The following is a 27,208-nucleotide window of genomic DNA, read 5'->3' as shown; positions in this document are numbered from 1 at the left end:
AGGGAACCAATTGGATTTCAATAGTTTCTATAGTGGCCGATGTGGGTGCTGACAACCAATTAAGTACAATATTCTGACAGCTAGAAGTGCCAGTAGTCGTTAGTCCAACTCTAAGCACTGACTCTTGTCACCAGGCCTATAAATGCTTTTCATACATAGCAAAAAGAAGGTTGTTAAAGAGGGGGTGGAAAAGTGCCAGTGAACCACTTTTGTGCACCATCTGTTCATCTTATCTAAGATTTTCACCACTTTGGCTTCAGTGACCTGCTTGGATGACTGTGCCTGACTAAGTAATAGATGGTGTAAATGGAGGTCATTTCAGCCAAAAACTTCATGTTTTGACTAGTTTTGCAGCCGCTTTGAAGGAAAATAATGTTGATTTTTGTATCTTTTTCAATACTTGTTAGAAAGGAATCAATTACATGAGTGTTAGGCTAGGTGTCGAGAGTGGTTAGTGTGTTGGGCTCACAGCTTTAGGGTCCTGGGTTCAAGTCCAGGTTGGTCCACCTGTGTGGAGTTTGCATGTTTAGTGTTAGGCTCCACTAAATCAGATCATTTCATTCAGAGAATGAAAGGAAGAAAAAAAACAAAGAAATATTTGACTTTTGACTTTTCAATGAGGTTCTGCAATATACATTTATTCATTTTGCGTCCCACTTATCCTCACGAGGGTCGCATAAAATCTCATATCTTAAATTACGATCCATAGCAGGCGGCATTTGTATGCAATTTTAAATGACAAATGAATTTATGCAATGAAGAGGTAAATTTGCATTGCCCAGGCTAAATTGATAGAGGACAGCATGGATGGATGTGATAGAGTGCCAATATTTGGGGGTGAACAAAGAATTCAAAGGCAAATTGAGGGATACTCCCGGGGCAGCTGGATTGACTTTTGTCTTTCTGCCTGTTAGCTGACCAGACTGAACTAGATTGAAGAAGACAAAGTACTCCAATCAGCGAAAAAGCACAACGATGGATAACATGTCCGTTTTACAATGATCTGAATAACGCGTTGGCCTAAATCAAGCTGTCGGCCTCTCAAACGGCCCTGCTTGTGACATCATTTGTTATTTTTCCTTTGTGCATGCAGGTCACAGATGTTGGTTACTAATGGCATGACGTGTTGATCTTCTGTGGAGGAATTTTACTTTAAGGGCACTGGTGAGAGAAAATGAAAATGACTGTTCTGAGTAGTCACATAGAATGATCGGATATTAGATTAGTGCAATAGGACCTGTGAAATGTAGCCTATTTCCCTTGTGTTTTCTATGGCCCATATTTCTAATTATGTAATCATATTCTCAAACTATGATGGTATTTGGACCTTCCTAACTTCCGGCCATATGTGGGGCACTAAATGAGATCATGCCTCAAATACATTTTCCACAATTAAAACTGGTGTACTCGGAGCAAATATGTTGAGAATAGTAGTAAACTAGAAAAATCTATTTGACAAAAATAGTTTGTTTAACAAAAGGAACAACTAGGCATTGGATTTTTATTTGTTTTCTCAGATAACAAGTTAAAAATGTCTTCAATTTCTTTCATTGCTGATCAGAATAATGATTCTACATTAGGCAAAGAGTTTTCAAGGATTAAATAAATGTGATTTCCACCCACAATGACATGGCACAAAACAGATGCATGACCTGATTTTTTTAAATGAAAATAATTGTGTTTCCATTATATAATCTAATGAGGTGTGACTGAAGCAGCATAATTGTTGTCCTTTTTTTTTTACAATGCAGCATATCAACATTTTTAACGCAATCACTTCTGATTATCTTTTATAGCAATTTCTTGCAATAGTTAGATAACAAAGGAAGATGGGCACCTCCAGGGAGAGTGAACTGGAATAGACTTGACTGAGTTTATTCTCTGTTGCATCAGGATTTGTAACAAAGGGGGAAAAAAGTAGTCTGTTCCACAGAGTGAAAAACAGCATTTGATATGATGATGATGATAAAGGAAATTAGGGAGCCTTTAAAAGAAGAATGTTGAAAGTGATGGGAGACGAAAATATGATAAAATATTCTTATTTTGCTCTCCTGTTTTTGGAGGAAACAATATAGAATAGACATTTTTGATGCATTCTATATGGGGTACAACATGCTTCTTCTGGTCGCTCAACCAGCAAGTGGGCAATTTATATCATGATGCAACAGGCTGCTAATCCTCTACTTATGTAAACACTTGACGGCTTTTCAAATTAAATGCAGATGGAATACAGTGCTTGTGTTTTGCCAGGGAACAAAGAATGACTGAGGGGAGATGATGTGCTCTCATTTTTTTGGAGTGATTATAGCCATAGAGTACTCTGCACTATGCCTTGAGGAGCAAGCAATTGGCAGGAGAATGTGTAGATGCCAAACAAAGCTGGAATGACCTCATTGCATTGGACGGATGCAGAAAAAGGCGAGGGGTTGAGTTAGTCTGGATGCGGTAAAAGCTTGGCATAAACAAAGCATTCCGTACATATTGGGAGAAATTGCAGAAATGAGCATTGGTTGTTAATTTGCTCCCACTCATTCAAATGGATTAGACATCCATTAGTGATGAACTCATTTCATTCCATAGCAGTAGGATGAAAACAGTGACATGATTGGACATATAGCATTATTAATGGCAGTGAAGAGTTAATATGGATAATTATAAAGAATTTTCTGTGTGTATGAGCTTTATTACTCCATTTTAAAATAACATTTCAGCATCATAGGAAGAGATACAGCCTTCTCACAAAGGCATTACAATTCTACTTGAAATCCTTTCAAATGGAGCCATGACTTATAGATAAACCCTCCGCATAATTATATATTTTCCTTGTATTGTTTCCACAGAAAGGAGGTCCACAGAGAGCATGAAGACTAGTTGTGACTCCCCTCACTGTAGCCCAACAAGATATGACATAACCCGGGTGACCTGCTAATCCGCCATGAGAGCCCTAAAGCTGTGACTGGCATTATAAACCCGTTCTTTTATACCCCACATAGACCCTCCTCCTCTTCCTCCTCTTCCTCCTCCTTCACATCCTCCTCCTACTCCTCCTCCTCTATTACAGTCCTTCCCAGGCACCTTTGCTACTACCTTTTCCCTAACAAACACACTGTGCAGTGTTCCTGTTGCTGCATTTGTCTTCTTGATTAGAATAACATCCCCTCTTACATCTCTATCATGCAAAGTCTTTCCACCACCTCGGGTTTCATTGCTATTCTCTCCTCCATCCTGATTGCCACCCACTTTCCAAGCGTGGTCAATGGGGACTGCTGGCTCATTGAAGGGGACAAGGGTTATGTGTGGTTGGCGATCTGCAGTCAGAACCAGCCACCGTATGAAACCATTCCACAGCACATCAACAACACGGTCCATGACTTGAGACTCAATGAGAACAAGCTGAAAGCAGTACATTTAAACTCCATGTACCGCTTTACTAACCTGACAGACCTCAACCTCACCAAGAATGAAATTAGTTACATTGAAGACGGAGCATTTTCGGGACAAGCAAACCTACAGGTGATCATAAACAATAAATAAGAACAACACAAGACAAACCACCATTGTGTATTAGGCCAGATTTTCATATTTATGCATGATTTTGTATTTCTTAGGTTCTTCAACTGGGTTACAACAAGCTGACCAACCTAACAGAGGGTATGATGAGAGGGCTCGGCCGCATGCAGTGCCTATTCCTCCAACACAATCTCATTGAGGTTGTTTCCAGCAATGCATTCTGGGAGTGCCCCAGTCTTAACAGCCTTGATCTTTCCTCCAATAAACTCGCCCGCATCGATCCATCAACGTTCACAGTTCTAAATCGCCTGATGGTTTGCGAACTGGCAGCAAATCCTTTCCATTGTGGCTGCGATCTTTACAGTTTCCTGACCTGGCTAGAATCCTTCAACAACGTCACCCATACATATGATCGTCTTCAGTGTGAGACGCCTCGCGAGATGTTTGGCTTTCCTCTACTAAGTCCCATTGCTGCCGGCCACGCCGGTCGAAATGCCAAGAATATCCTTTCCTCCCGCTGTAGAGATGGAGTGATGATTCCCGGAATAACTTCTCTCCCACCAGACCTCGATGGCCCATCTGGAATTGGTCCAGAGATGTATGGCGGTGTGGGACCTTACCACCAGCCCAACTCCACATCCTTAGAGAACGGCTTCATTCCCAGTATCAAACTCCATCAGGTTTCCCTGTCCTCAGCTTCTCTCCTGGTCCAAATTCCGAGGCCCTTCAGCAAAATGTATATATTAACTCAACACAACCACACCTTTGTTTCTGATGTTATGACTCTGAAGAACAAAAAGGAGATGATCACCCTCAACAAGCTTAAACCACACACCAATTACACCTTCTGTGTGGCATCAATCCGTAACTCCCATCGATATAACCACACGTGCCTCCAATTTTCCACTCGTTCTCAAAATACAAACAACATACTACCCACACCGTCCACAACAACTCACTACATAATGACCATTGTGGGTTGTCTATTTGGCATGCTTATCGTTTTGGGCTTTGTTTATTACTGTTTACGTAAGAAACGCATGCACGATGAAAAGAAGAAGTCAATCTGTGTGAAGAAAACAATACTGGAAATGCGTTATGGACCGGAAGTGGCTGCAGCAGTTGCAAATGATCCAGCGGCTGTCCACAAACTTCAGGAACACTCCAGAGAACACCACCAATATCATCACCACCATGGAGGGAAGCTTCCCATGTCCACATCCTCAAGCACTGGAATGCTTCATTCCGCTAACACAAGTTCCTCCAGACTTTCCTCTATTCCCCAAGTAGAGAAAATGGCCACTGCCTTCTCAGAGGCCATGACAAGTAAAGGAACCTACATGGATATTAGAAGTGGAGTGGCAGGGATGGAGAGGCTGGCTGGAGATGGTGGACATGTAGGTAGAAGAGGGGAAGATTTAAGAAGTGATGATGGAACTGATATCGGAGATGACTCCGATGAAGACGGACACGGTTCTGCATCGGAGATCTCAACCATCGCCATGGAGGTGGACAAAGTCAACCAGATCATAAACAACTGTATCGATGCGCTGAAATTGGATGCAGCAGCTGTTGCAACCTCAAGCTCCTCCCCAATTCCTACACAATCGTCCAATCCTACCTCCCCACCCCCAAACAGCACCTCTGCTCTTACCCGCGGCTTAATAACACTTTCCCAAGGGATGACTGAACCATGCCAAGTTAACAAAATTCCACCTCCGCCTCCTCTCCCCGCTTTAAACACCCCTCTCTCCGAGCGCCCAGGAATCAGTGGCGGTGGATTCGTTGTTACCCCTCCCTACAGACCACCTCCACCGGCTAATGCCGTTCGGCCCATTCAGCGGCAAATGAGCGCAGATGCAGCCGTGGTGATTGTAAATGCTGTCAAGAAACAGAGCAGTACTGCCTCGTGTGGATCCGTCGGTCGGGAAAGAGACCGTGGAGGGGCTCGTGTCTATAGTCTCGACGTTCCAGAACCAAGGAGTCCGGATGCCTGCAATCAACAACAGCAGTACCAAGACCGGGCGAGTCCTGTGGGCTGCGGGGAACCCCTGGAAAGACTGCCATTAGTGGGAAGTATGAGCTGTCCTGGAGGGGGTGGCGGTGGTTGCGACAGTGGTGGTGTTGGAGCTCAACATCAAGAAAACCAGAATCCACATCATTACCATCAGCAACAACAGCAACAGTTGGAGGTGCAGCAGGACTACCACTGCTCAGAACACCGCCATTCCGTGCCAGCTCTTTACTATGACGGCTCTCAGCAGGGTTCCCCACCCCAAAGGGTTTCCTTCCTAAAGCCACTGTCACGCTCTCGAAAAGATGCAGTATCTTACTCCCAGCTTTCTCCACCTCGACACCATTCCAGTTACTCTGGCTACTCCTCCAGTCCAGAGTACTCCTCGGAAAGCACACTGAGGATCTGGGAGCGCTTCCGTCCTTATCGTAAAGGCCAACGTGATGAGGCTTGTTATGTAACAGCTGGTAATGCCCTTCGAAAAAAGGTGCAATTTGCTAAAGGCGAGGACCTGCATGACATCCTTGATTACTGGAAGGGTGTGTCAGCACAGCAGAAGCTTTGACTGGGGGACAAGCATTATTAATTATACATTGGGAGGAAAGGTTTGTTTACGTCTTGCTTCTCCAGTGACCCTTTTTTGGGCTAGAGAAAATTCTTAAAGGGAAGAAATGTGTCGGACACGGTTCTGCCTTGTATTTTTATTTTTTTTGGCATGCTCAGTGTTAGAGTACTGTGCTTCAAGCACAGACTGTGAAACTGTGCCTGGGATACCTGGGATATAACTCACTTGGTGTTTTATTTCACACTTCATTGTAGCACTGTTTCTGGAAGATTCAAACAACTGTTCTGTCTAATAATATTTCGGTGCTCACACCTTGTGTGGCACACTTTTTTAGACTGTATCTGCTTAGTGCCATGTTTTTCCAAGTTTGAGAACCCAAGAGATTTCAATCCGGCTATGATCTGAGGGATGGTTGCTCTTACAATTATTAAACTCCGTCAAATTCCAGCTAGCCTTTTCTATCATAAAAAAAGACTAAGCTTTTAAAACTGCAGCATCCACAGATGTCACGTAATGACAATGTGAATTGGAAACTGCAGTCTAGTGTCTCCCTTTTATAAATGTTATATTTCGATAAGATCCTTCTATATTAGGCTTTGGTGAGAACAGATGTGAAGGAAGGCCGGATGAAGTAATTTGGTTGGAAATCTGATGTAAGCAAATTGACACGTGACAGGAAACATTTTAAAACAGATCAAACATTCCACATCCTTTGATATTTTAATTGAATAAATAACAAAGTGATAGTATCCCGTTTTCAATTTACTGCCAACATTTGTTTTTTGTTGTGGTTATTATTTGACATCTCATGACTGGGATGGTGAAAGTTCCATGACCTTTTTTTTTAAACCAGTACCTCTTGTTATTTATAGCCATGAACTTGTTTATATACTTAAAAAGTATTTTCCTTCACTCTACTTTTTTTTTTTCCATTGCAAGAATCTGATTGGAAGTGCCAATCTGCCTACTTATACTGCTGTGAAACATTTTCCATGTTTTTGGCTAGTTTTTCCTACCCTAAAATGTGAAAACTTAAGTGATCTTTGCCTCATGTTTGAATTTAGGGCTTTACTGAAAACAAATGTTTCCAGAGGCATTTCTAAATTCAGGTAGACAATTAATCAATGTGTCAATTTCATTGCACACATACACTCATCACTGTCCTACTACCACATGTTGATTGTATATAGGAGTTGTAAGGGATGCTTGGGATAGCTTTAACCGTGAGCTTATGCGAGTAGAAAGTATTAAAATATACATTTTCTTAATTTTTTTTCTTTTTTTGTGTAGCTCTATTCGGTTCTGTATTTTTTTTTTTTTACAGAAATAGTCAGACAACAAGCATTAGTACAAGTAAACATTGACATTTAAATTTTTTATTGCATGTTTTTTTTCATTCATACGTTAATTTTCCGTATTCACATGGTCCACAGGGGGTGCTGGAGCCTAACCCAACCAACTATGGGCACCAGGTGGGGGACACCCTGAGTTGGTGCCCAGCCAATCACATTTTTTATTGGGTAAAATTATAACTGATTATCAGAAATATAATTGATTTCAAACTTTAGTCAACCAGGTAGATGAAAATGCTTTTGGTGGATAATTATATTTTGCATGATTTTCTTTCTGATTTTTTACAAGATTTTATTAAATCATATTGCTGTTTTTGCACCTATTGCTAATTCAAGTCATGCAGGTACAGTTAGGGTGAAATATATCATGGATTTGGTCATATGTTGCACAATATTTTTAGAACATTGTGGAAAATGTTCACTTTTTGACCTTCAACCATGTAAAATTGTATGGCAACTACTGTGATTTAGAGCCAATTTTGCACCATTCGGTGTGTTTGACCGCCAAAAAAACATAAGAGAAGTGAACTTTCAGTATTGTTATATACTTAACAGAATAATTTCATGATTTGTGCAGCATTGAGATTTCTTTGAACTGCATTTTATCACATTCCCAATTGATGATGTTGGTTCACCTTTTTGTGTTTTAATCAAAATGTTAAGAGTTATGATGTAAGTGTTCTTCTGCTCAATAATTTCCAAATTCAAATATTTTTTTGGAGCTTTTCATTTTTAACGATGTTGAAAATCAACACTTTTGCTAAAATGAAGGCCATCTTCCACCTGAAATTGGAGAAAAGTATATTGTTATATTTTTTCATCAAATGTTGTAAAAAAACACAACATATTATATACACCTAAATTAAAAGGACTAATTACTACAGTACCAATATAATACAATTATAAAATTGTACTGCAAATAGAAAATACTTTTTGTCTTGAACTAGCAACCAACAGTCAAAAGTCATTAAATAGCTTAAAGTCAGTACGTCATACTTTTTGTTGTTGTAGAATAGTTTAACAGAGTGGATTTTTCAAGGTTGTTTTCCCCTCTTTATGCCAACCCTGCTCTTCATTGGTGGCAAATAATTCCGAATGAGTCACAGTAACTCAATGAGCAGCAGTATTTTATTAAAAGGCAAATAAATCAGAAGTCTGTAGAAAAAGGAGAACAATGTGAGGATGTCAATGCAGTGATATGAAATGATAATATTAAAGTGGAATTCAATCATAAGACACACTGACCCAAACAGCAGTATATTAGCATTATACTGTTTTAAACAAATCATAAGCAGCCACAGCTTTAAAGCCTTTAAGTGCTCTTCATGGAAGGATATATTTATTAGCCTTGACAGGAGATCACTTTTCATGTTTGGTTTTTTTTATTTTTTATGAAACTATATATTGAGTGTTGCTTGCTTCTTCTGTCAAAAGCATGTAATTTTTTTTTCAAGTTGTACTTGTAAGTCCAGATAAGTGGATTTGATAATTTATTGGCCACTCTTCACACTTGACTGTGAAAACACTTCCCACACATTTATTCAATCTGCCAAACACTTCATGGTCGATAACAAAACAAAGTATTGAATTCAACGGCCTTCATGAGTACGGTATGTCCTACATGGACAATAATTCATTTGAATGTCATATGTTTTTACTGTTCAATTTCTTATAGTGGATTTTTTTGAGCAGAAGAGCATTTTTTTACAGTAAATTCAAAATATGAGCCTGGTTTGATTTATTTTTCACTCTTCAAAAATATATATTTCTTTATTCATTTAAAAAAAAAAGGAAATGGAATTACTGTTGAGTTTCCAAAGGAGGAGACAAGGACTTATCTGTGAAATGTGTTAATTTTGTACACATAAAAAAATGTAAAAATACTCTATAGATGTTTTATACTCAGCTTGAGGTCTTGATATGTTTGTGTTTATTTTTATTTTTTTTTCTTTGAAAAAGTATTTCTGCAACTCTTTTGTGAGGGTATTGGGACTTCCAAAATATGTAGTGATTTATGTTATTACAGATTGAGAGTAAAGAAAGCTTATGTAGTATGCTGCACAAAATGAAAGTTGTATATTTGCATGATTCTCTGTACTCGTGGGAGACTAAAATATATATATATATATTGTTGTGTAAAATGAGTGAACTTCAATGAAACAAAAACAATTAGGGGCTGTACGTATAAGCATTTCTTTTTATTATATTTGTAGATTGTTTTTTTTACATGTTATTCTCTGTAACTGTTAATATTTATGTTGCTACGTTAAATTTTTTCTTGCACAAAAATGTTTGAACTCGATTGTTGTCGACAAAGTACCCCGTCAAATTGCAAAATTGTCATTTTTCAAATTTGCAAAACTTGGTTTTTGACTGTTTAAATTTGATTTCATTTTTTTATATAAATGTACAGCTTTAATGGTCATATTTTATTCAGATAAATAACTCAATTTAAAAAAAAAAGTGGCTTTCTGGGTACCCTAATTTAGCATGATTTAAAAAAAGGAAGGCAAAGTAAACGAGATTATGGCTGCTTTTTTTGGTTATGTGTGTGTTTCTGTAGAATGGGAGCAGACTAAAATAGATGTCACACTTGTGAGCTATTTTTAGATGAGGTAGGAGGATGTGCTCCTTTGGGGAAACTACCTGGTGGGCACCATGTTGGTGACCTCTGCTCATGAAACAAAAACAGACATTAAAAGACAAATGTATTGCTGAAAACACATTATTTTATACACTCTAAGTTTTTTTTGAAAGAAAAAACAACAACTGGCATTCTAACCCACAATATATATCATTTTTTGCAGGATTTTACTAGTATAAAATGTTAATTTCCAATTAGGGAGGACTTAATTCAACATATAATTTTTACTACTGGTGATGTATTCATTAGTTAATTAGCATCTTCTTCAAATATGACTATCAGTTTTATACAAGACACTTGGCCTTTACGTCCTTCTCTTGTTTGGAATTGGGGAACTGTCTCCAATGGCTACTTAATATGTCAATGTGACCATTTTGCATCTGGCATCTAATTTGTAGATCCAATTTTAATTAGATGAAATTGTAGAATAATCGCATGAGCCAGACATTTATTAGTCCTGGGGACCCATTTTATGAGTCAGAAATGATATTTATTTTATGTTCAGAGCACTGCAACTTATTTAAATGTCCCAGTGGACTGAGTGCAGATGTCAGTGCCCAGCGATTTCAGATGAATTCTTTCTCTGTTACAATCCCATATTGCATAAAATGGCCTATTTATATTAAACTCACAATCTGATTGGGATGTTATGTGACTAGAATAATAAAAGTGCGGGTAATTTACTCCAAATTTTAAAAAAAATGTTACAAAGACCATCTTCAACTGATGAAATAATCTTTAATATAAGCTATCTAAGTGAAAAATGCATATGTTCAAATCTTATTGGAGATCTTTTATAAATACTCATACTTATTTTCCTGTGGAGTGACTTAATACATCATTGTGTCATTTCTTCTTATGATAAAACCTTGATAATTTTCGCATAATATATTAAAAACTAAGGCCCGGTTGTGATCAAACACAACAAAAATAAAAATGACATACTTTGGCATCCTACATTTTTGGCAAATTGAGACTGTTTATGGACTGGAATTAGTTATGTTTGTTGGCAGGTAAGAATAAATGCATAGTAGATGAAGTATTTGTCAAGTTGCCCAATTTAATTTGAATAGCTTCATGCAACAAGGTGCTATCATTATTTTATCAAAATTATCAAATTATTTGCTATAGTTTTTTTTACTGTATCATTATTAGTACTGGTACTATTTTTAATTTAAACTATTCTTGAGTCTCACTTACAAATGACAAAAGGGTGATGGTGATACAGTACATGTGCAAAATGTGCTTTTTGCTTTGACATATTTGTTGCTGATAAAGATTTGTTCCCTTTGCAATTTCTGTATAAAAGATCTATTTCTATATTTGCAATAAATTTGTAAGTAAAGTCAATTATTGGAGTTTTTTCCTTCCATATGCCAAAGACATGTATGGTATGCTGACTGGAACTAAATTATAACAGTATCTATTCAAGGAGACACTGAAATTTGGCCAAATTCCGATAAATATGACTTAACTGATTGAATTTGAGCTGCTATTTTGCAAAGATTAAATCACAAGTGGCGCAGAGTTCTGGCAACCCCCAATGTTGATCGAAAAATGTCCCTTTCAAACATAACCCTGCTTAATTCTTGCGTTTCCAGGCTTCCTGATGGTATGCAATTGAATTATTCATGCGCCGTGGGCTTCAACTACTTGTAATGTGACAGATTAGTGGATTTCCTTCTCCAAAACACACACACACATTTCCGTACACACAGATGGCTATTTTGGCTTCAGTAAAAACCTTGCCATGTTCTAGACACAATGTCACTATCACACCAGAGTTGAGAGATATGATGAGTCCTTAAAGCGACGGGTCTTTCTAAGGCACAGTTCCATTGAGAGTTGTTGAAAGATGTTTAAGTTTAATGTTAGAAAACGCTTTGCTCGATGTTCAATTTTAATGTGTAGGTTGACGGAACAAGAATATCTTGCTCAGTGGCTTTTTTTTTATAAGTATATATGTATATATATCTATTTTTTTGCTGCTATAACTAACAGAAAATGACAAAAAGGGTCAAAATCTGGTCAAGTCAAGTCTAGTATCTATTATCTTGTTTTCTTTGGGCTAACCAGAACTCCCATCTTACAAAACACTCACCATATATAAGGGAAAGTGCTGTTTCTTTAAAGCCTGCCAAAAGTGGAAGCATGATGCTTTCTGCATGCCCCACTTTCCCCCAACCTGACAGAGTAGGAGTGATTAAAGATGAATGCATCATCATGACAGCAGGTTCTCTACATTTCCATTTCCATTTTGGTGAGCTGTGCTTGCTGATCAAAATGTTAGCCCATCACTTTGTGGGAAAATCCTATAAATGAAACTTTGACCTGTATCCATTCAGCTTGCTGTCTCTTTTCCTCTTTCATCTTTCGTCAAGCCGTTTCATCTGTCACTCACTTCCCCACCATCATATCTCTGACCCAACTACGTCCCCCCCGGCCACTGACCGCTTTTTATGTCTTAAAACATGCTGTTCAAAATTATGTAAGATAGAGAAACACTGGGGAAAAACTCATGCGTATTTGTAAATGTCCAAAACCGTGTACAAACTACAAAAAGTCATAAATTCATTAAAAATTCAACTTTTGGTGAATGAACGATCCTCTATGATTGCTTGAATTGGGAAAATAAACATTAGTTTAAATATGTTAACTGATAAAAACAAGTATATTTCATATAGGTTAAAAAGGAGAGTTATATATGGGTTCTTTTGGTTTGTTTTTTTATTATTATCTTGTTTGTTCCATCTTGTGTGGTTTGTCCTTGTGATTTTCAATTGATTTCACCTGTCATGATCTGCTCTCCTGCCAATCTACTGTCTCTGTTTGTCACCCACCTGTTCTTCATTGTCTTGTCAACCCTTGTCTGTCACTTTAAACTACTTGTCATGGTGGTCACATTGTCACATCTTCTGGACTTGTCCTCCTAATGTCCTTGATGTTCTTCATGTTTTAAATCCTCATCTAACTCCCCCACCTGTAAGTTTGCTTGCTTTACTCTTTTATTTGATGCTTTGTATAATGCCATTTTTATGTCTGGTAAAGTTTTGTTTGCTGAAGTCATTCATGTTTATTACAAACCACTTTAATGCTGTTAAAGAGCTACATTTATGTTTGTAAATACAAAGACAAATTATCTATAATTCTTCTGCCAACAGTGAGCTGTTTACTGTGACTAAAGGATTTTCTTGCATTGAAAAGTAACCAGATGAAGCAGAAAATATAGCATTTATAATATGTCAATATTAAGAACAACGTTAAAATAAGAACATATTTAAATGTGCTTTTTTACCTGGCTAAAAAAAAATGCATCACAGTAAAAGGTGTTGTACAACATCTGGTTTAAAAAAAATATATATATTTAAAAAAACAATTTACTGTACAGCCTCACTCTTGTAAGGATTTAAAAGCTTTCCATGACACGTGCAATTACTTTGAATATTATGTGTCATCCTTGCTCTGACATTAAAAGTTAAAAGCATGTCACCCAGTGAGGCTTTAAAGCGATTAACTCATTTAAATGTACTTTCATGCTGGCTCCCCACCCTCTTTCACCATTTAAACATCCCTTTGCAGTAATCCACATATTAGTTTATTGCACCTTGCGTGAGCCTTTCATGCTGTTGATGAAGTCATATTGCCAGATTGTCTATTTTCTTAATCTGTGTAAAATGTTATCAATCATGTTGGGTTTTTTTTATATTGAATTAATGGTGCAAAATTTCTTTGGGCAAACAGTGGCTCTAACAATACAGCTCCTTGGTATTTATTAATAGGGTCTTTTGGTCCCTTTTGGTCACCGGTCAAATGGTGACAGAGAGTTAACTGTTGAAACCAGCTTTCAAAATTATATTCTAAGAGAGAGTTTAATATCTAAGAGAGAGAGAGTTTAATATCTAAGAGAGAGAGTGAGTTTAATATCTAAGAGAGAGAGTTTAATATCTAAGAGAGAGAGAGTTTAATATCTAAGAGAGAGAGTTTAATATCTAAGAGAGAGAATTTAATATCTAAGTACTGTTTAATATCGAAGTACATTTGACCGGAGACCAAAAGACCGGGAACCAAAAGACCGGCAACCAAGAGACCTGCGACCAAAAGACCGGCCACCAAAAGACCGGCCACCAAAAGACCGGCCACCAAAAGACTGGCCACCAAAAGACCGGCCACCAAAAGACCGGCCACCAAAAGACCGGCCACCAAAAGACCGGCCACCAAAAGACCGGCCACCAAAAGACCGGCCACCAAAAGACCGGCCACCCAAAGACCGGCCACCCAAAGACCGGCCACCCAAAGACCGGCCACCCAAAGACCGGCCACCAAACGTCCGGTCACGGTGTCAGTTGATTTGCTTCCCCAATCACAATTTGGGAAAGAACAAGTAATTTTTATATTTGCTAGCTAACATTTTTGGACAAAATTTCAGTTTCTATTGCAGTTCATTGACAAACCCTCTTTGAATATTTTAATTAATCTGAATATAGTTATCTCTCAACGACATAGTTCAGGCACTTTGTAGCACATGATAGTATGTTCTACTTAGAGACCCCAATGTGACACAAATCACATTGTTTCCCCGCAACCTTTCGGGCTCATTAAAACCTGTTGGAAACATGCTTTCTATTTTTAATGTCGAATGAGCGTTCAGGATTCTGTCAGATGTTTTATTCATTACACTTAAATATGAATGGTAGGTGATGAATTTTGAATGTGTTTTTAGACACATTTGTTCCATAGCCTCCCTGAATGCTGTCACAATGTGTTTTTTATTGCATAATAGTATTTCCAGCAGAATTGTCTTCATCTAATATATGACCTTACTGGCACTATGACTCACACACAGCCTTGCACAGCCCCCTGGGTAATAATCATAGTGATCCTGGGCGTGACGGCGCCTATATAGGCGGGAGTATTCGAGTAACAGCCAGCATAAGAAGCGCAAATCACACATCTCCAAACATGTACAATATCTGGCATGTGGGGCTGTTAACTCGAGCATAGTAATGTCAAACCCTCTGAACAAATCTGATGCCTATGAGCATTAACATGCCCAGGAGCTTTACTCAAAGCTCTCTGCATGTTGAGCCAGTAGCAGCTGTTCTTGTCATAACTCTGCGTAGAATGGCCACTAGCGCAGATATAATTGTACCAGTAAACCAGTTGAACCCCACCACAATTTTAACATTGATCTTTGAGACCTATAAAGCTTCAAATCAATACGTGACAGATGCGCCAACAGAAGAAAAAAAAATACCATAATCATGCAAAATTGTAATTATACAAATCCCACATATGATTTGTGTAGATATTCACCAGAGTGCTTTTCAAATTAGCTCCCCAGGCAACCTGTCAGTCATAATAACACACATCAAAACTAATTCCAGTCCTGAGACTGAAATAATCATTTGATGATTAGTCTCTTTGCCACAAGGGGAGCAATGAGCGATTAAAATAGTAAACAGCAAACCTTGAAATTGCTGAGAATGTAGAGTAAGGTCGTTTTAGTTGCTACTGATGTTTCATTCTGTTTTAAATGGATAAAAATGCTTATGTAACTTCAATGAGTGTATCCAGTCATATAAAATTATGACTTAAAAAACCTAGTACACATGTTACATATATTAAACACAAACATAAAAGTTATTTTACACATTCATACAGTGGGAAAAATACTATTTAACCTCAATTAACTTACCTAATATGGAAAAAGGCAGTTGTTTTGGCTGTTATGGCTATAGTTTTAAAATGACAAAATTATTATATGAGACAATCCCTTATGAAAACCTAATTGCAGAACCCTGACACTGCTCAGGACTAGATTAACATCACATTGCTCAATATTCAACAGGAATGTCTTTTTACCTCGACACAGGAGCAGCCAAGATATGCACTGCCAAATCTGGTTTTGTTCTGTGTGCAGAGTTTATTGTGTATGACGCAATATGGAACCCAATTCCTTCCAGAGCAGGCTGATAATTTAACTGTGACAAGCATAGAGAATGGGGTTGTGGGTTGTTTATTTCACTTGCCTGGGCTTTACTCATGCATTCGGAGGCAATATGAATGTAGAAGGCTTTGTGAGGTTGTAGTCCACTGCATGGCTGTGCAGAACATTGTGTTTTATTTCATAAGAAATGTGTTGTGTGTGGATGAATAATTTTATTTTGTAACATCCAATTTGTGTACTGTGTTTGCACAGTTCCCAGTATGTTTAACAATTTCTTAACCTCACTTTGTCCACTAAAGATACCTTTCTCAAGTTCCTTTATATTACAAATGATTTAAAGAAAATATTAATCAATAAATATATCTCTCTGCAATTAGGATTATCCTTTATTTAATCTTATTTTAAAAAGCCTACAAGTAATATCACTAAAACAATAACAAAAGTATGTAAGCCCCAAATGAGCATATTGTAATAAATAGAACTTACTTGACAGATGTATCACTATTATATTACTAATGTTTCATGTACATGTAAAATTATCTCATTCTGTTTAAATCAAGTCACATCTTATTCTTGAATCTTAATATTTTTTAAAGATGTCCCCTGATGAACATTAAATTAAAATTTCATGCAGGTAATTGAACATTAAACACGTTTGTTCCATTTGGCTCATTTATCAATTTATTTTTGACGCTAGCTCAACTAAATTTGCTTAAACAGCTCATGATAGTAGACAAAACTGCGAAAAAGGTCATGCACCAGGCTGCGACCTTTCTGTGTGGAAATTGCATGTTCTCCCCAGGTTTATCGGAAATACAATTTTTTTTCCTCCCACTTTCCAAGAATTTGCAAAATAGGTTAAAATGACGATCCATGCGAATACATGCAATAGCCTAAAGATAATAATGAAGTCTTGCACACTTCACTGGGAGAATCTTTGTCATTCAGGCGGCTCTTAAAGTGTGCGTCATTGAATCAACTCTGTGGAAATGGAAAAAATATCTGTTAGTCACATTTGCGTGTTTGTTTTTCTCATTTGAATGCAATGTCATACACAAAACAATCATTTTATGCTTGATATTTTATTATAATTGAGTTTTTATGTGACTGCTCAAATAATGACTCATTCAATCATGTTGTGATGTGGGAGGAGAAGATTTCCTTCAAGGAATTATTGCAACCTTGACTTTGACTACTTTTTAAACAAAGATACATCCAGGGTTCATATTAATTGACTTTTACACTGTTGTAAAAAAGACAGCTAAATTCACACAAGAAATGTAAATAACTGGAAATCACTTTTACGTTACATTATATGAATACATTCTTATATTTTAAGGAATTTAGTCATTTCTCATGCTATTTTCCCAATATAAAAAAAATCCAACTTTCGACCATCTGTTACTGAATTTCAAACCCTAACTTTATTTCACACTTACTATCTGAATCACATAACCTAGAACCATTTTTGCCTAAATCATTTGCCGCATGTGCAACGTGACTAACCTTTCCCACTCTACCCCAAGCCTGGAGATATGACCTCCCCCCCAGAGGTCTGCCCACCGCCAGGCCTGTCATGCTCCACTTGGAGCTCATCACGCTACGAACTCCCATCTGACAGTTCCACACAGTCTACGACCTTGTTCACTATTTGGTGCTGCAAAAAGGTACACACACACAAAACATCTACTAAAATGCATCATTTACTACACTAATCGAAGAGGTTGAATTACTCGGCTAATATACTTAGTATATTAGACTAATCAGCTTTACACATTCAACGTCAACTGTGAGTGGAAACATAAAAAAACGGCCAGGAATAAGTACTCAAAAAAAAAAAACGGATTATGGTAATGTGTGTATTCAAATGGTAAATTTTGGTGATTCAGATACAGCTGATCAAATTGATGGAAGGTCCAATATAAAGTCATGAGGCACCTTTCACCCTCCTCTCCTGCTAGATCATATTTAATGTATGTCTGTAGCAGTAAAGATATAGAACATCAAAATTTCAGGGAGGCATAACCTCTCCGAATACCCCTATAAATGTATAATGCATTATAGCTGTCCATCATGGCCTCTTGTATGTGTCTGCTTGTGTATGTATGTGTGCCAGTGTGCAATAATTAGTTCTCAATTTCTCCCAAAACATCAATTGGAATGCATTAAAAAAAACATGTAGTTGACTCCAAACGCCATTTTTTTTGTAATGTCTGCATAATCTTGAACTTTCTTCTCTTTTTACACATTCTTTAAGAAAAAAATAGATGTGCAGACAACAGTAATTGAGCCCAACATTAAATGTGTTCTTTCTATTAAAGTCCAGCAATGGAATCACATGAATGGATATAATTGAGTGAGGATTGAGTGGTTGACTGCAGAGTAAAATGTTTATACTATAGCTTAAAGTTTTTTTTTAAATTATTATTATTATCATTATTTTTATCCCAAATTTGTCCATAGCGAAGGCAGGCAAGTGAGCCACTACACCGTCAGGTGACGGCATTCTAACTCCACTTACAAAATCTATGCATCGTTCTCATTTCTGGAGGTAATTTAGCGCATGAGTGGCTCACGATGAGAAGCAGTCAGAGGATGTAGACCATGGAGGGATCATTTGAAAGCTTCATGGTCTTATCCCCACTTTTTGTTACAGAAAAGACAGAAAAACACAACAGAAGCGTAGGTGTCCATCGTTATTAATTCATTATGGTCAGAATATACGTATTTACAAATGAGTGGTGACTATGATAGACAGTTTAGAGGAATACCTGTAATGATCTCATTTAAAAGGGATAAAAAATGTATGGTATTGCCCACCTTTTTCATTTAGAAAAGAAAAGATACTTGTGGATTATGACAGATGATTCGAACAGTCTCTGGATTAAAAATCATTAAATAGCACACAATTATTTGTTTATTTTGATTGTAGGTACATGCAATTCACACAGTCTAACATCCAGATTGCATATACACTAGGAACATTGGTTCAGCTATAGACTCCCTGGAGCATGTCTATGTTGTAACGAATGCGGTGCGACAGAAAACCTGATTCACAACAGCACCCGAGGGTGCCTGACATCTACATCGAGCGCATAGGGCCAACTTTACGGAGCAACGAATCTCCTTTTCAGAATGAGAAATAGCACCCAAGCACAGTCATCCTGCAACTGTCAACCTTTGAATTCTTCAAATCATCTTCACGCTTCAATTCATTGTCAGAAGCGGGGTTGGATTGTCACCATAGGTTATGTTCTCATATATCTGAGTGCAAGCACTCCACAATCAGTAATAATATCAAGCCACTGACTCTTGAATAATACTAAACAGTACAATTATTGAATTAACATGAGTTGCCTATGTGGAAAAGTCCCCCGACAGTGTCAGATTACCGCATTAGTATTACTACTAGTACTTATTGGGCCAATCCTATTAGTGATAAGTGTCAAAAATGTCAAATTTAATAGGATAAACGCCACAAATGGTTTAGCAGTAGGACATGTGTAACACAAATAATGTACATATGCACACATATACACGCACACAACTGTTGTGCTATGTTCCAAATCTTTTATGTGGTGTGAAAACTCACACTCTGTCAACTTGCGACAAATATTCTGTTGCCAAAGCATCCCAGAAGCGCTTCTTTGTTATGCTCTTCTTCAAATGGGGTGCAGAGTCCATTTGTAGTGGAGACCGCTTCATTTTGAGAAGCACAGTCATGCACATGATTGACATAAAATCGACTTCTTCTGCAGGCTCCTAATCATATGTAACGCCTTTCTACATTATAGTGACACTTGGTCAGCAATAAATGGATATCAGGATTTTCATCAGACTGCTGTTGGCTGCAGTTATTGCCTACTACACAGAAATAAGTATAGGCTAGAAATCTTAAACTCAAAAATACCCCCTTTTTTGGAGGAAAAAATGAGATTTGAGTAAACATGAATTTGCTGTGAGCAATGCAAAGTACATGCATTTCCATCAAAGCACTGTTATTATTTGGATTAATTTGATTGGTGTTTACGTCTGTGTGTTTTTCCGTGAGCTTGCCTGCTGCTTCTTGTTCAGAACTCATCTGTGATTTTCCCCAAAGTAAACAAATGTGTAAAGATTGAAAATAAACATACTATACGTCGTACCTGACATGAATTCCAAAATGTATTTTAGTTAAAAGCTCGCACTATAGTTATTATAATTGTCTCAACCGCACACTACCAAATCTACTAGTGAACAAATGTACAATGTTAGTTAATTTTACTCTTTAAAAAATACATATAAAATGCATTGTAGAGTGATAGTATGAAAGTGACTTATTTGTTGTCAACATAACATTTTATACTAAGAATTGAACATTGTCAAACAAGCCTAACACAATGAAGTCACATTATAAAACTAATAAAGTAGTTGAAATCAGGATATACTTGTCTATGACATGAGAAACATTTAACCATGTCACTCTATTTTAACCATAGATTAAAATGTACAAAAGTGCCAACACGCCTTTTTTTTTGACTATTGCAACCAAGCCTACATGATCTATATATCAAGTATTTCACAGGAATCCGATTAAAATAATGCTCCGGACATGAATTGTGTCATGTTTCATATTATCATTATCTTGCTGCTTCAGCACTTCTAATAAAAGTAAAGCTAGCTGGTAAAAGTCAGCTCTAAATTTTATTACTCAGTGCTCACCTCTCCTTGGTCTCATGGTGGAAATGGATAAATCATTGAGTGTGTGCAAGCGTGCTTGTGTGCATTCGTGTGTGTACACGTGTTTTGGAGAACATTAATCTAGTTTACAGTCTATTTGTGAGGCTTTACCCTCTGGAAATATTGATTATTAAACTACTTGGTGGAAAAGATTCTCCTTTTCCATATCTATTTTGTTAAAAAATCTGACTTTTTGGAAGTAGCTCTGTGATACAAGCTCAGTTTAATATTAATATTCTACAACATTTTTTTTTGACAGTCATGCAAAAATTATTTTTTTTTAAAGATTTTCCTTTACCTGCTGATTCTGCTTTTTAAAAAGTAATGATAAAAAGTGAGCAAATTTTTTGCTCTTATGGGTAATTAGAGGTGACAGTGGGGGGAAGAATTTGCACTTTATGTAAAATTCAAACAAGTATTGACAGATTGCACATTATTTCTCATCAAAGTATGCTGTGGATAAGTTATCCCATAAGGTCAAGCAGTTTTATATATATATTGTTTTATCTTTTGCTTTTTGAGTGTCTGAATAGTCACATTTTATAGCCAACAATTTAATAATGGTAAATTATGGTAGGAATTACCACCATAAAGGAACATTAGTTATATATATGAACATAAGATAGCTAAGTTCGAACATCTTAATTGCAACAAAGAAAAATTAAATACAAAAAAAGGAAATTTGAGACAAAATCGTGTCTTTTTTTTAGGTCAAATAAGCAAAGCTAAAAATTCCAATACTTTATCCAATTTGGATTCAGCAAGTCAATAATTTACTTGTTGCTTCACAAAGAATCCAAATCTCATAAGCTTCATTGGAGCATAACACTGAACCCGAATCGCTAAATACAAGTACGAAATATTTTATTCTGACCTGTTTCTCACAGAGAAAATGTCTTTTTGTGTAATATGCATCAGCGTGCAGATTTTCTAGGTGTAAGCTACATGCATGATTGCCTGTGAGCACCGAAGCACTTCTTAACAGAAGTACTTTTAATTGCAAGAATGTGTGCAGTGTGCCACACTTATTTATTAAAATATAGACTTTCAATATTTGATTCCCTGTGCTATGGCTTCATGGAAGAGTGTGGGGTGAAGGGAAGTGCCTTAAATATTTGATCAAATGCAGGTAACTCATACTAGCTTGAAGCTCACATAAGGTGACAGATTGCAGCTGGAATATCTCATTGGAAGCCAAAACTTCAAACCCTATTTTCACCAAGTTGTGTTGAAGGCTTTGATCAATAAAATAAAAAATAAAAATACAAAATTAACCTGTCAGTGAAATAAGCTGGACACTGACAAGTAATAAAAGCAAAAGCTAAAAAAAAAAATGATAACAAAAGCCAACTGAAAGAATTGACAGCAACTTTATGATTGCAATTTGTAATTTTCTTCTTATTTTGAAACCTAAAGTGAATTCTTTAAAGATTAGGTCATTTAAAAAGCTTTCCAATGGTGAACCCTGCTGCTTGTTATATACGTATATTTGAATCAAGTCAAGCATGTTAGAGCACCCATTGAAGTCTATTGTCTAACAGCACACAAAGTCTGGCTGAGAGAATGTTGACAGAAGGCGCACTGCAGCATCTCAATCAGTGCCACACCATTGATTAACATTTCATCCACCTGATTCTTATCCGTGGAGCAGACACGAGGTGTCCATCTGCCTCCTAGTTTCAAATACTCCTCCTTTTATTTACAACTCATTCATATACCTAGAGCAGATATGGGCAATTTACGGCCCGCGGGCCACATCCAGCCCACAAGGCCTTTTAATACGGCCCGCCGACGTTATCCAAATTTTTTTTTTCAAGATGGCACCGTCACGCGTAAGCGAGTTGCAGTAGCTCTATCCACTCTTATTAGTTTTTTTTGTGTTTTACAGCCACTCTATCTTTTTTTAAATGACATTTTAATATTTTTTAATACATTCCTTTTGACTTTACTTTGTACTTTATAATTTTTACTTTAATGATGAGTGATGAGTATGTTAATACTTTAGTCCTTTTTTTCTGTGTATGTTTCATATGTACTGTTAACGGATGCACTTTTTTATATGTATCGTATCTTGTGCATCTGTCAAAATTTTAAAGTCAATGTGACCCCCAACCGAAAAGTTTGCACACCCCTGAGGTAGAGTGAATGTAACATAAATGGATGTTGCTTAGGAATCTCCAAAATATAGTTACTGCTATGATTGTTTTGTTTATCAAATCCCATGAAGTATATTCATGCTTTAGTGTGGCTATCACTGTCAATCTTACACTTAGTAAGCAAACTAGACAATGTGAATTTATGTAAACCTTATTACGCCCTTTAGAGAATCATGCATTTATTCATCCAAGCTGAATTTAACTTCATTGCCTTGGTCTATTTCTCATCGTCACTATGCTTTTTATCTATTACACGCTCATTGGATTCGAGCTTTGCGAACAGGGACAAATGACATGGTGACTGCGGTATATTCTCATTGCAAGTACGGTAAATATGTGAAGCAAGGACATGTTCCCCTTTTATCCTTTTAGCTTGCAATCAGTGGTGGCAGATATGAAACCCACAACGACACATGCATCATGGTTCCCCTGTCAGAGTTTTCTTCCCAGAGGGTTTTATTGTCCCCCCACTCAGCCTTCTGCCTCGCGACTTTTATGCTGTATATAAAGACTAATGATTTGGAAGCGAAAAATCTACACTGGTGACCACCTCAATCCATCCCAATGGATGAAAGCATAGAGCGTGGCCATTTTTTGCATTCAACAAGGCCATTTTTAAAAAGAAAACTTAAAATGCCCCTCAAAAAAATATCTTCACTGAATAACCAACCAATGTGTGTTTTGCAGTTGTTTCTGAATAATGCAAAACATAATTAAATCTAAATATATTTAGCTAGTAGAGAAATTAGAGGCTGGGAATGATGAAAGAGAAATACTAACAATTTCCTCTTGCTAGTTAGCACAGACCCGAGGTTAAATTTACATTCCAATAAACTAATATCCACCTCATATAAAGCAGAAGGCCATACAAGTGCAGTTATGCAGCCGGTAATTATGAAGTTATGCAGAACTAACTAGACTTTAATTGGAGCAGACAAACTGCTTCTATGAAATGCTCTGAAGTCGTCACTGATAAAAAAAAAAAAGTGTGTAGCGGATTTGGACAGTACAATTGAATGGACCAAAGGTTAAAGGTCAAAAACAGGTAGCTTTCTATTCCTCCAAGGACTTTATAGTACATATTTTCCAATTAAGATCCACATATGAATGGCTGGTGAATGACATACACATACAATAAAATGTGTGTGGACTATGTATTTGATAATGGTCCAATTTTTTTCAAAGATATTTTGATAATCTGAAAACAATCATATAATAACAACAACAACCGCTGCCATGTACACGCTGTGCTGAGCAAAATGTTTACGGCTTAAAGCGCTTGCACAAAAAGTTAATAATATAAGACATGATGGGTATGTTCAAGGGATTTATTTCTCTACAACATTCTCTCATCTGTGCCTTTTGACTTTAACAAAATACAAATGACCTCCCACCCACCAAATGGTCGAGTCGGATAAGCAGAGTTAAGTAGACATGTTCGTATATACACGAACAATACAAGCATTGAGTTGTAAATAAATGGGGCTGTAATGTTTTGAAAGCATGAGAGTATAGAAAATTTGGGTTTGGATGCTTGAGTTATTTGGAAAGTCTTGCTTCAGTCTCGATTGAGGAGTTTAACGTGCATGAGCAGACTGATTAGTCTTGCAAAGTCACATGAAAGAATTTTCCTGGAGGAAAATTAACTTATTTGCTCTGCTAATGTCTGGTGTGACATCGTAGAACACTTTGAACAAGACAGACCTCATAAAAAAAATGGGAAAACAGACCTCAAATGTTAAACACAAGGCATTCCCAGATACTTTTGATTCTGTACATACTGCGCATAATTTTCTAACACTGTGTAGGTGTACTGAGGTGTAAAATATGTCTTAATACATGGCTTTTTGTCCAAGTTCAGAGCTCATTGCAAGTGTTTTCATAATTTAGCAGTCTGTGTCAGGATGTGCAACATGGGTGCCCTTTTGGATCTTTCCGGCACAATGGTTGAAAGACAGTTTCGCTTCGTCTGTTTTATGCTGGTCTAAAAATGAAGCCCATGTTCCCTTATGAAATAACCAAAGGAGAATCTATTACTGACACTAAAACCTAAATTGTTCCCAGTGGGCATAGCGCACCTTTCATGACAGAAGCAATGCCACTAGTCTATTAAAATGTGTGTGTGTGTGTGTGTGTGTGACTATGAGCTAATGTAAAGCACATTATGCACTGTACCTGCGTCGACAATATAATTATGTAAGTTGTTTATTTACCCTCATCTTCACATAATAAACATGAACACACTCCACAGTCATTGATTTCATTATGATGATTGTTTACATCGAATTACACAACAAAATAGGCTAAGAGAGTTGTCACATTTGTTATCTGATTGTATGTCTTTCTCCCCTTCAATTACCTTTCTGCTAAATGATTAAATTATGTCTTGGTGAGAACTGCAAGATGACAATACCACCCTTTTGAGATCAGCATACTAAGTGTGTTTATCTATAGTATGGATTGGACTGTGCACAATTGCATATCATTTATGTGCTCATCTAAATTTGTCACATTGAAAGCAGATAAGCCTGAAATATAGGTTAGGATGACTAGCCACAGAGGGGAATGCAAAAATTGCAAAGAACATTCTTTCCCCCTTCGCAGCCATCTGCATTGCCTTTGCAGACTTATTGGAGTGGTGCCCTTTACCTCCAGTTCTCCACTGAGACTGCGAGAACATTTGCGTGAAAGCTCCATGATCCAACTCAAGAGACCAAGCCAGACTTGGCCTATCTTGACGTTTTTACTCATAAATGATGCATATCATTGAGATGGAGTTTCCTCGGGGGTACATGAGCATGCACACCTTACACTTTTGCTCATCTTTCATATTGCAAGACATATGTAATGCAATGGAGTGGGATTTATGAGGTAAATGAGGCATATGGTGCATCCAAATAGATGTTAAACGTGAAGATGGCTTAATTTGTATAGAATATCTGTTGTTGCTTGTATACATAAACACACACACACACACCTAAATTATGCATGTAAATACACACTGATTCATAGGGGCACAATACCTCCTGTTATATTGCAACAGCACTATCTTCCGTCTCCCCTCCAAACTGCACAACTGCAGCAACCTGAATCCCACCGACAAAATGCTTCTTTGCTCTTCTCCTTTTAACCGATGGTAACCTACTGTTTCATAGCAATCCATACTCATTTGTCTTTTTCAGTGAATCTGTATAGACCCCCAAATGTAAACTAGGCTTTGTTCTTTCATTTAATCATCACCCTAACAATGATCATCCTTCACAAACGCATAATGGTCTTGCTCATCCTCTTATCTTTTTCATTCACACTCCTCTTATCGTATGATGTTTTCTCTTCATTACCTTCGCCACTTTCTCTCTGGGTGTCCCTCTCCACTCCTGCTATCTGTTTATGTCTGACATTGTGGCAATTGCAGTATGAGCTTTTACTTTCTCATTATACGTTAATGTATTAAAAATGACAGAGGCAGCTCAGTATATGAGGAGTAAACAGTAAAAAAAAAGTCATAAGTCGAGCCACACCCACACAATATGACATGCTGGGTGCATGCTCTATTGAGGCTTTGCAAGCTGTGGGCAAGGTCGGCTTCGGGCTGCAGCATTTTTATTGATGTGACTCACTGTGGCATGGTGCAGTGAAATGAGTGTTCAAGTAAAACGAGGGGGTTAAAATAGCCAAACCATCATTGTGAAAGAGTCAAGAGTGCTGAGGTAGAAGGAGATGAGAGGAATACAGACAAAAAATTTACTCGGAATGTACATTGTAATTAATAAAGTGTGCTCATCCACATAATCAATCAGTTATGAGATTCACTACATGAGCAGGAAAAAAATAGCTTGCTTTGAAAAAACAACAGGATCTTTCTCTGCTAATGCTTATGGCCATGGTCTGCAAGGGTGCTGAACTGCAGTGTATCATAAAAAGTGTGTGTGCATGTGTGTGAGTGTGTCAGGGGTATTTTGTTTGAGAGTTATATGTATACTCCATTGCAATATGTGACACCATTACTTTAATTTAAATGGATTGTTATTATTATTGCATGCACAACATTTAGACATTTTAAATTCAAGCATTATGTTAAAGAAATATGGCAATACTACACATGTTTTTTATGTATTATTCTTTATTCTCTTGAAGAGATATCCTCTGTACATGTAATAATAATAACAAAACAGGCTTTGATGCATATTGGTTTGATGGTGTTGGATCGGAATATTCGATTCCACTTATTTTTATCTAAAAGGCTAAATTGCAATCAACAAGTTCTGAGCGTTAGAGTCATCTCCTGGAATAAAAGAGAA

General features: G+C 37.1%; 1 protein-coding gene and 1 long non-coding RNA gene across 2 annotated transcripts in view; both read left to right on the top strand.

The window, feature by feature from the left end:
- Nucleotides 1-8,550, top strand: part of elfn2b (extracellular leucine-rich repeat and fibronectin type III domain containing 2b) — a 40,622-nt gene extending 32,072 nt beyond the window's left edge. The window contains exons 4-5 of the mRNA XM_077734609.1: nt 2,841-3,513; nt 3,609-8,550. Of these exons, the coding sequence (XP_077590735.1) occupies nt 3,175-3,513; nt 3,609-6,089 (2,820 nt within the window). The 5' untranslated portion in view covers nt 2,841-3,174 and the 3' untranslated portion in view covers nt 6,090-8,550. The remainder of the gene's footprint in view (nt 1-2,840; nt 3,514-3,608) is intronic.
- Nucleotides 8,551-12,942: 4,392 nt separating this feature from the next.
- On the top strand, nt 12,943-20,083 carry LOC144208234 (uncharacterized). The gene is made up of 3 exons (XR_013328850.1): nt 12,943-13,067; nt 17,559-17,699; nt 19,827-20,083. It is a non-coding gene; the product is annotated as an uncharacterized LOC144208234 (long non-coding RNA).
- The last annotated feature ends 7,125 nt before the right edge of the window (nt 20,084-27,208 follow it).

This window comes from Stigmatopora nigra, chromosome 15 (assembly GCF_051989575.1).
Source record: "Stigmatopora nigra isolate UIUO_SnigA chromosome 15, RoL_Snig_1.1, whole genome shotgun sequence".
Classification (NCBI taxonomy): Eukaryota; Metazoa; Chordata; class Actinopteri; order Syngnathiformes; family Syngnathidae; genus Stigmatopora; species Stigmatopora nigra.
The sequence above is the reverse complement of the archived record's forward strand: the minus strand, read 5'-3'. Positions and strand labels throughout refer to the sequence as shown.